Here is a 10,478-nt window from a genome sequence, read left to right as displayed (position 1 = left end):
TCTGTGCGATAAACTGAGATGTTCTCATTGATTCGCTATAATTTAATTGAGGATTTTTTTCATAATTTATTAGTTCCAATATTTTGAAACAGGAAAAAAAGAGTAAATATTGAAGCACACAGCTAATGTCCACTCATTCAGCAGAAAAACATCTGCACAGGGAATTTGAGTATGAGGTTTTAAAACTATACTTTAATGTAGAGATTTATTGAGATCTGAATGTAGAAGATGCTTTTGGAGGAGTACAAAATATACATTTGCAATAGCATTGAAGTACACCTGAGCACACGAGAGTCCATGGGGTGTCCATTTTTAGCAAACAGCTTGTTGTTTTTAGAAAATAAAGTGATCTAAAGTGAGAGTCAGCAGATGACCAAAGACACAAAAATACACAGACAATACATTTGTAAAGACATAACCTCCTTCAGACCATGCATAGTGCAACTGGAAGGCAAAGGCCTGTCTTGCAATCACACTCGGTAGTCAAGATCGGCGTTCATTTTGTTATACAGCTCATATATAACATCAACGGTGGCGGAGAAGTTGACCAGGAATTTTTTGACTTTCTCCAAACATTCTTCTTCCTTGACTTCCCGGCCTTTGGAGAGTGCCTTCAGGAAGTCCGACTTGTATGGAGCGGCAAACAGAGCTGCCTAAAAGCAAACACCGCCATCTTATTCAAAGTAACTTGAATTTCACCTTTAATTTAATAGGTTGCACATAATTATGCCATTAAATATTTAGAAATTATAGCCATTTTATGCAGGGTATATTTGTACACACTGTATATAATACACTGTATATAATAACTATCTGGAGTTGGTGCGTATCACCAAATAATTATTCTTTTTATTCATTACTAGTACGAAATCCACCATCAGGCATCTCTGTGTGGAGTTTGCATGTTCTCCTTGTGCATGCGTGGGTTTCTCCCGGGTACTCCGGTTTCCTTCCACATTCCAAAAACATGCTAGGTTAATTGGTGACTCCAAATTGTCCATAGGTATGAATGTGAGTGTGAATGGTTGTTTGTCTATATGTGCCCTGTGATTGGCTGGTGACCAGTCCAGGGTGTACCCCGCCTCTCACCTGAAGACAGCTGGGATAGGTTCCAGCATGCCCGTGACCCTCGTGAGGATAAGCAGTAGAAAATGAATGAATGAATAAATGAAGGTTTGTATATGTGAGTATATGTGTCATATACTCAACATTAGGTAGGCCAAAATATGTTGATTTAACAATATATTTATTATTGTGGTTGCAGTTTGCATTAATGCTAGCGTGTTTTCTGATGTTTTATGTGCTAAAGAAAAAAGGAGTGCCGATCGGTGCACCACTGACAGTCAAATTTTTTGATGAAATGTGGAAAAAGGTGCGCAGACTCACCCTGAAAAGCTGTTGAACCCACCAACTATGGTATCGCTTCAACGTCAGTTCATATGCTTTGGTCACATTGACTCTAATGAGGTTTGGGTTGTTTTCGTCTTTTTCACCATCGAGCAGGCTTTGAAGGAACACTTGGATGAAGCGTAGACCCCTTGGCACATGCGAAATGAAGATGGGCACAGACTTCAATCAACAGACACAAACATGTCACAATCAAAATAAACCTTTTATGACCTTTTCAGCCACATGAGCGCCAATGTGGCTCCAACTTTGGGCCACTGTGAACCATGCATTTCCTTCTCCACCTCCAATATTTGCTGAAGAGTCCTGTAGCGTCCTGGGTTGGTGTCATAGATTGCCTTGATTTTCTAAACAAAATCAGTGTTAATATATTACCCAACTTAAAAAGTGTATATATAATGGTCCTATATGAGAAACACATACAGCAGCACTTACTGTAATATTCCCTAAAATGTCAGCTTTGATGGGGGCAAAGATAGTCGGACCAAGGCAGTCTGGGAACACATGTTTGATCCATAACTTTAGAGAACTTTCATGATAGATAAATAGATAGGTCATGGTTTCATTTCTTTTGAACATGCTTCACAAGTTACATCAAGGAGCATCATATAAACTTGCCCATACCATAAATCCACCAAGGGCCACATACAGAAAACTCGGTTGGGCCACTTTGGTATTTTTATATACTGTATATGTTTTTTTTTTAAAATATTATTTAAAAAAACTATTTACATATATCCATTCATCTATTTTCTATACCGCTTATCCTCACAAGGATCACAGGCATGCTGGAACCTATCCCAGCTGTCTTCGGGCAAGAGGCGGGGTACACCCTGGACTGGTCGCCAGCCAATCACAGGGCACATATAGACAAACAACCATTCATACTCACATTCATACCTATGGACAATTTGGAGTCACCAATTAACCTAACATATTTTTGGAATGTTGAAACAAACCCGGAGAAAGTACCCGGAGAAAACCGTGCAGCCCCACAAATGAAACAAAGAAACAGAAATAAATACATAAATAAATAAAAATAAATGTATTATTAAACAATGATCAATTAATAAAATATATTGCCTGACTCACGGTATTATCATGAGGTGTGCCTTAATTAGGCGGCTAGACTGGTGGTGTATTCTATGTCAGTAGAGTGAGATATGAGGACCCCACGTGACTTCAGTTTGACCCATGGACAGCTTTCAGGCCCTGTCAACTCTTTCCTGCTCATGACAGCACATTACATCTTGTTTTTTTAAGCACTGAGGGCATTTTACTTATTTTCTACTCACTCCACACTAATGGTGCACGTGTGGCAAAGGAACATGACAAGAACACAATGGGGTACAAAACAAAAGAAAAAGTCCCACAAATTGCCAGTCACATCCAGTCATTTAACGGCTGAGTGGGCCTTTAATGGGTCGTGGCCAAGCAATTTCTAGGGCAGGAAAAACAATGGGACAAGGAGAAAAGCGTTTAATATGGACAACAGATTTGGTTCCTCCAAAAGGTTTCACGTGGCAATTTCCATAGAGAACCTTTGACATATTAATACAGAATGAAGTGGCACAAGGATGCCCTGGCACTGGTGAATGGGCAAGCGGAACATGACACCGTACTAATCAATTTCCTTCAAATCCAGGGCGGTCAATTAAATTATGCATGATAAAACAATCAGAAGAAAGTCTGATGAAGAGAATGTGATGTAAAATGTTGAGGATTTGATTAAAATAAGCATATTTAGAAAGGATTTTATATGTATACACGAGACAAATCTCAAACAAGCAATTCCCAATGGTGGAAAACTCCATATAAGACAGCACCTAACAGTCAGATGCACTTGAAAGGGAAAATAATTACATCATACACATATTTAATATTACTAATGTATAATAATATCACTCTTATCTAATGTTATACAAAATAAATACATACAATAAAATAAATTTACTAATTGTGTGCACAGTCTAGACAACATTAGCAAGTTTCCAAGGCGGCATTACTCACCAAAAAATGGAGGAAGGTATGACACTGTTTCTAAAAACGGTCTGGTTTCTACTTGTCTGTCAGCTGGCAGTGGCCTGAACTGGTGCTCCAGTAGGAGAGCCATGACTTCTTCTTGTCTTCAAACGTCTCTGACTTCACTCCGAGGTGATGGTGACAGACTGTTAGACTTGTAATGACCTCCACCAGACTGGGTGACACACAGTCAAGCAGCCACACACACACATGCACAGACTCACGTGATGACTGATAACACAATAGTCAAGCTCTATTGTTAAAACAACATTACAAATTCTACTGATTTAATGATTAATAGTTTGGGTGAGCCCAAATCACATATTTTTATTATACATAATTTATTTTACATTGTTTACTATAATGCTTATTACTGCTGTTTTGAAGTGATGTGTCATTGTGGTGTTTACTGGTCAGTAACCAAATGTCCTCAACGACTATTGTTTTTCTTTGGAATATGATGGTTGTTGTATTTTGTACTAGATTTTTATTTTTAATAAAATATGCATATAAAGAAGCAGCTATAGCACATACTATATGCTATTTTAGGCACTTTATACAGTGACAATATGTACACAAGTGATGTTTTGCAACACCCTCATTTAACCCCTTTTATTAACATTTGAGTATAGTCCATCTATCCGTTTTCTATGCCGCTTATCCTCACAGCGGTCACAGGTATGCTGGAGCCTATCCCAGCTGTCTTCAAGCCAGAGGCGGGATACACCCTGGACTGGTCGCCAGCCAATCACAGGGCACATATAGACAAACAACCATTCACACTCACATTCATACCTATGGACAATTTGGAGTCACCAATTAATGGAATGTGGGGGGAAACCGGAGTACTCGGAGAAAACCAACGCACGCACAGGGAGAACATGCAAACTCCACACAGAGATAAATAAATAAAAACAATATAGTAAATGGTAAGGTTCATTAAAAAAGGTGAAAGTCATTGACTTTGTCATTGAAACCGCCACTTTTGATACTTGTACAATAACACTGCTTCAACTGCAGTAACCACAAATAAACTGTGATATTGATGGATGGAGACAGCAAAACATGAAGACGGACCATTTACACTTTCATTTTTGGCCACTTACAGCTAATAAAAAAAGAAAGAACTCTGACCAAAACGTAACTATAGCCGTATTGTTAAGTTTGTTGATGATTTGTGACTGGAGTTGGCAAAGTAGTTGTTCGATTACCAGTGTCCTGGAGGTCACTGATCCTAATTAAAGCACATTTGAATCGAGCACACGGAGTATTTAGCCTAGGTTTAGTTGCTAGGCTGATCGCCAAACTATACTTTATAACAAAAAAAGGAAGAATAATAAACGACATTGTCATACGGTGCAGTGAACGCCATTACCTTGGGCGACACGTAATGTGCAGAATCAAAAGAAATGTCTCGTGTTACTATTCCTATATTTGACAATGAAAGCATGATCGTAATCAATCATATAATAAGACAATATCTAAGCAAGGAAACCATCAGCTCCGCCCCCTGCAGTCGTGTGCTCTCCCGCGGAAGGGGATACAAATTTTATCTGGGATGCCTACTTTGGCACGACACCGGAAATGCAATAGGTTCAACGCATGTGCAGAACGAGCCCAGAGCCGGTCGAACTATTTTAATCTATTTTAAGGCAGCAAACAATATGCACCCCCTCTCAATATATTACATATAAGAAGTATTGTTATTGACCATTTACTTTCATACATTTAAAAATGGATAACTTCAACAACACGTGACGTCACAGAAGCGCTGTCGTAAAAAATGCTAAAGAAGGAAGTGACGTTCTTCTCGCGCATGCGCAGCACAGACTGAGTTTCCGGTACATGTTGCGTAGTGACAGAGAAAATCGGCTGAAAGCAGAAAATATTCAGGTACAACAATGCTGTTTTTTTAATGCTGTCGCTTTCTTAATTAGAAACGGTGACTAGGTTAAACACCAACAGAAGAATACAATGTAACCACCCAGCATATTACAGCTAAGCATTTGGGCGAATGTATATTCTATGTCCTTTGTTGATTGTGTTGGCAACAGTTGGCAAGTGCATGGGTTTGACAGCACACATCTACGTCATATGGATTTGTGGTTTATGCTCTTGGAATAGCTGTTTAATGACTGCATTTGCAGGACCATGGCTTTGCCGACCCTCTCCACCTATATACCCTACCGCAAACAGACGTTGGGTGCCAAGCTTGCCTGGAGGAGGGAGCAAAAATTCCGCCAACAGGAGCAGCTGGACCTCTACGTAAAGTACTATAGGGATCAGGGTGTCCGCAATCAGTTGCACTCCCATTGGACCTCACGTCACTCATTCGCGCAGAGGTAAACACACGTAATACAACATCAACTAGAACACGTCATTGTATATGTAGTATATATAGAAGTATTTCAAACAATTCTCAGTCTATGGGCCATTGGTGTCTATATTCCGGCCCCGGGCCCATTTACAGCATGCAGCTCATGTTTATTAGCCCACGGTACAGACATCATTAGGTCTTTTTTAGGGTGGTTTGAACCCCCTAAAATGTTCCTAAATCCCCTCCACTTCCAACCACCCATAATTATCGATGTGTTGGACGATGCAGTTTCATATTGAGGTAGTGCAAAATAACACAGTGTGCCAGCACAAAACAAGTTTAATGACTACTTCAGGCATGTTTTTATCCACAAACACAAAATTAAATAATAATAAAAAAATAAAATAATAAAAAGTGTCTATAAACATTGATGACAAGACTTGTGTCTCTGCTCTGTCAGTATGTCGGCATATTGTAGGGAAAGGCTGGAGGAGGACAAAATAAACAATCTGGAGGAGCGCAGGTTACGACTTAGGCTCATGCTGGAAGAGGAACACAAACAACAACAGGCTGAGCTGACGGAGCAGGAAAACATGGAAAAAGTGCAATCCGTATCAAAAATGGAGAGGAGAAAAAAGGTAGGTAGTACTTAAATCCTTGCTGCCTGTGTAATATGCTTATTAATGTTGCTACTACTACTACTACTGTTTGTTGTACTCTTAGCTGGCACAAAAGCTGCTAAAGGAGCACTGGAAGAGCAACAGTCCGGAATCGCAGCAGGTACCTAGACTAGCGCCATCATTTATTATTATTATTCATTATTAATGAACAGCTGGAGTATGACGCATTGGACAATGCTAGTGCTTCTTGCTGTGATAAATGTTTCTTTTATTTTATGAATTTGCAACAAATCACTGGTAGCTCAAGTTTCTGCTTCTTTTGATAGGTTGAGGTTGCCTTACCTGAAGATGAGCATATTTCTGAGCAGAACCTGGTAGGAAAGCATAACATTTACTAGAGCTTGACTACTGTTTTTGTGACGTGCTTGTGTCACAATTATCCAGTAGTACCTAACATGTCGTGGCTTTGTTTGTTTTACCTTGTTAATACTGGAAAAACCCATTTTACCAGCACTTGTTCTGTGTCATTCACTCAATGTCAATGTCTCAATATTCTCAAGTCTATGCTGTAGTGCATGGTTAAAGTTGTCACCTCTACAAATGTACAGCAAGAAGTGGTGGCTCAAGAGGATATGCTAGACGGATACGAAAGGACCCAAGGAGGACAATCTCTGGAGAGAATAGAACAGGAAGAGGAAAACAGGAAAGCCCAGGAGAGTCAGCGAGCAGAAGACATTCGCAAAAACATGGAAAAACTGAGACTGAAGGAAGAGGAGGTAATCAGATACAAGACAAAAGTGGTAATATTAAGAAAGAAAAAGAAACCCACCACAGTTATATTCATGTTCTTTCTCCAAGGCAACTTGTCTAAGGAAGGAGGAAGAGTCTTTGCTGGTCCAGCAGTGGGACCTGGATAAGATTGAGGCAGAGAGGAGAAAAATAGAGGAAAGGCGAAAGAAAGTAGAAAAGCGGTAAGGAAACCACTTTAGAAGGTGCACTGACTGGATGAACACTAAGATCTTTGAATTTGTTTCCATGTAGGCATTTTCTCATCCGACAGTATCGGTCTCAACTTAGGAGGAGATCCCAGCAAGTGCAGGAAGAACTGGTGAGTCCACTTATCTTTGGTGAACTCTGAAGACCAATGCCAAAGTCAGTCCTTAAAGTATTTACGAAGCGTGATTTTCTCCAATTCTATATTATTACTAGTGGCGGGTGGAGCATTTGGGACTTCAGTGGGCTGCCAAGACTTTTTTTCGGCAGACAGTGAAAGCCAGTATCAAAAAGCAAAAAAATAATGACAGTAAATTAATCACAGGGTTTCAAACCATAGTCACTCATGTAGAGCCACAGACTCGCCCTTAGATTGAGGTGAGAGTAATATACACAAAGTCCCACTATCTTGGAATAACATCACCAATACAGCTGACTTACATTACAGCGTAACTTCAACTTAGTGACTGTGATCTGCTTGATACCAGTTCTTGTAAAGTAGGCTCTCAGCCAAATGACGTAATGAACGGCACGGCGATTAAAGGTTCAGACAACTCCAAACAACTACACTACAACATCATCGGAAGCAGTTCGCAATCGATATTTATCTCATAATGTGGCAAAAATATAAAATCTTTTCAATAAAATACATCTACTCACCAGAGACGTCAATTCCTCCTCCTCAGTCAGCCATGGTTGGAGTAACTTAGTTTCTGAACAGTTTTGTTCTGCTAAACCACTTAGATGATAGAAAAGTGCTGATGTCACTGTAGGCTGGCTCGCTGGCCCTGAAAATGAATCTGAAGTCTGAATGACTAAATAAATAAATAAAACTTGGCTCCATTGCTAATAGTGTGTATGTGACATGGGCCAAAACTCCTGATTCTGAAGGCCCTGAGCAGGTTACATTCATATGGCAACACACACAAATCAAATCGATCCTGTTTCGAATAAATAATGAACATTGGGTATTAATCCTTAACATGAAGACTTAACATATAGCCAACGACACTGTGAATGGGCACCATGTTGCACTATTTTTCTCCATAAGCACTGACTGCCGAGAAAACGAAACGGTCTGTGTTCATGTGCTCACCTTGTTCAGTCTGTTTAAAACCAAAATATTCCCATACTGGGGCAGTGGCATTAACCTTAGAGACGGCCACTTCTTATTCATATTAGCATATGCTGGCTCATAAGGATAACTTTCTGCTAGCACTCTGTATCCACTCACTAGTAGTCAGCCTAAACAAAGAGGCTGACTGAGATGACGGATTGGGGGGGAGGGGGTTCACTCTCTCCATTTATTCCACTATAGAACCAATGCGCCCAGACAGATGCGGAGTGATATCAAATTAGGGTTTTTTAACAGGCCTATGTGTAAGAAAGATTTCGAGATAAAAACTTTTCTTAAATCTGTGTTCTTGTACCCTCCAGGAGGCTGACCATAAGCTACTTGCAGCTTTGCTGAAAGGAGAGCAGCATGAGGAGTTGGAGGCGGCAAGGAGAGAGCGGGTCTTTGCTGATGCTGCCTGGATGAAGCGTGTCATCGAAGAGCAGCTTCAGTTGGAGAGGGAGCGGGAGGCCGAGTTTGATCTCCTGTACAGGTGAGAGCAAGCTCTTCTTCAAAAACAGGGCTATTCAAGGTGCAGCTGATAATTTTGTGAGGGGAAAAACAGCATTGTTTTAGTAGCATAAAGTTTAAATATTAAAGAAAAAAACATTACTTTTTAAAGTCAATTTTAAGAGAACAAAACAATGAATAAAGTTATTTATATATTTAAAAATTAAAACAGCAGTAAAAATTAAGGAAAAAAAGAGCAAATTCCTAAAGTTCACCTGTGTCACAAAGCTGAGGTGCAGCTTTTTTTTGTTGAGTCATATATAAGTTCTTAGCATATTTACATGTGCTTGTGTACAAGATGTCATGTCATTTTTCAGCATGTGGCCCTCAGTGTAAACATTTTGGACACCTCTGCTCTAAAAGAACTATTTGTGTCTCCCCCTTTAGAGAGGAAGCTCAACTTGTTTGGGAGAAACGAGAAGCCACATGGGAGAGGGAGAGAAAAGCCAGAGAATTGCTCATGCATGAGGTGCACTTCTGTCGTATTACGTCACATTTCACAAGCATCGCAATGAATTACCCAAGTAAAATATTTTTATATTTTTTTCTTGTAAAAGGTGCTAGCAGAGAGACGGAAGCAGCTAGGGCTGAAGATGCAAAACAACCGTAAGGCTCAAATAGAGTCATTGAAGAGAAGAGATGAGCTGATCCGGGAGCTTGAGAAGCAAAAGGAGTCGAGACGCCAGGAGATGGAACAACAGGAAAGCCGCACAACAGCATGGACAAAAGAGGTTCATGGTCACGTTTTGAATGTCTGCAATACTCGTGTTAATTTACACCCAAGTTTCCCAAAGTGGGGTACGCAGATCACCATACTGGGTACTTGAATATCCATCCATCCATTTTCTATACTGCTTATCCTCACTCGGGTCACGTGGGTGTGCTGGAGCCTATCCCAGCTGACTTTGAGCGAGAGGCAGGGTACACAGGGCACATACAAACAACCATTCACACTTACATTCATACCTATGGACAATTTGGAGTCGCCAATTAACCTAGCATGTTTTGGAATGCGGGAGGAATCTGGAGTACCCGGAGAAACCAACGCACGCGGAGAACCTGCAAACTCCAAACTGTAATGCAGTTTGCTTTCACGTCCTGTAGGTGGAGCAGCAGCTTCAAGAGAAGTGCAGGGTAGAGGAAGAAGAGAAAGAAAACAGTGACGGCCATCTTGTCCAGGAGGAGGGTCTGTGGCAAGAGAAGCAGTGGATGCCCAATAGAGGATGCCAGCAAAAGGTAAACCATCATCAATCAGAGGACAGGCTGTTGTAATATATATTTCAATTGTTATACTTTTTTATCTCCATTTCAGATTCATAGGCGACCTCGAGTAGCATGGACATGAGTAACTGACCTGAAAACCCTGTCTGTATCCCTTTATTGCCTCATGGTATGAAGAAGCCTGTGTGTGCTTAAATGAGCCCAGAAGTGTTAAGTTTCTTTTAATATTCAATTTGTCCAACTGTTTTTAATAAATAAATTTTTTATGCCAATG

The 10,478-nt window shown here is 40.2% G+C and overlaps 2 protein-coding genes across 3 annotated transcripts; one reads left to right on the top strand and one right to left on the bottom strand.

Moving 5' to 3' along the window:
- Nucleotides 1-57: 57 nt before the first annotated feature.
- On the bottom strand, nucleotides 58-4,967 carry gltpa (glycolipid transfer protein a). Of its 2 annotated transcripts, none has more exons than XM_058069542.1 (6): nucleotides 4,805-4,967; nucleotides 3,418-3,604; nucleotides 1,843-1,901; nucleotides 1,621-1,754; nucleotides 1,387-1,537; nucleotides 58-653 (listed from the first exon to the last, which is right to left on the bottom strand). In XM_058069542.1, exons 2-6 carry the CDS (start codon nucleotides 3,518-3,520, stop codon nucleotides 471-473), a joined length of 630 nt encoding a protein of 209 aa, XP_057925525.1. In that variant the 5' UTR covers nucleotides 3,521-3,604; nucleotides 4,805-4,967; the 3' UTR covers nucleotides 58-470. The 2 variants fall into 2 exon arrangements, with proteins under 2 accessions (XP_057925525.1, XP_057925526.1); XM_058069543.1 differs by having other exon boundaries at nucleotides 3,418-3,549.
- Nucleotides 4,968-5,253: 286 nt separating this feature from the next.
- On the top strand, nucleotides 5,254-10,476 carry tchp (trichoplein, keratin filament binding). The gene is made up of 13 exons (XM_058071031.1): nucleotides 5,254-5,322; nucleotides 5,577-5,771; nucleotides 6,207-6,384; nucleotides 6,470-6,526; nucleotides 6,693-6,740; nucleotides 6,975-7,142; nucleotides 7,225-7,337; nucleotides 7,408-7,474; nucleotides 8,797-8,966; nucleotides 9,371-9,452; nucleotides 9,541-9,714; nucleotides 10,088-10,219; nucleotides 10,296-10,476. The coding sequence occupies exons 2-13, from the start codon at nucleotides 5,581-5,583 to the stop codon at nucleotides 10,326-10,328; spliced, it is 1,413 nt and encodes a 470-aa protein (XP_057927014.1). The 5' UTR covers nucleotides 5,254-5,322; nucleotides 5,577-5,580; the 3' UTR covers nucleotides 10,329-10,476.
- Nucleotides 10,477-10,478: the final 2 nt, after the last annotated feature.

The sequence above is a fragment of the Doryrhamphus excisus genome, chromosome 4 (genome assembly GCF_030265055.1).
Source record: "Doryrhamphus excisus isolate RoL2022-K1 chromosome 4, RoL_Dexc_1.0, whole genome shotgun sequence".
Classification (NCBI taxonomy): Eukaryota; Metazoa; Chordata; class Actinopteri; order Syngnathiformes; family Syngnathidae; genus Doryrhamphus; species Doryrhamphus excisus.
Note: the sequence above shows the minus strand (reverse complement) of the source record. Positions and strands in the feature narration are given on the sequence as shown.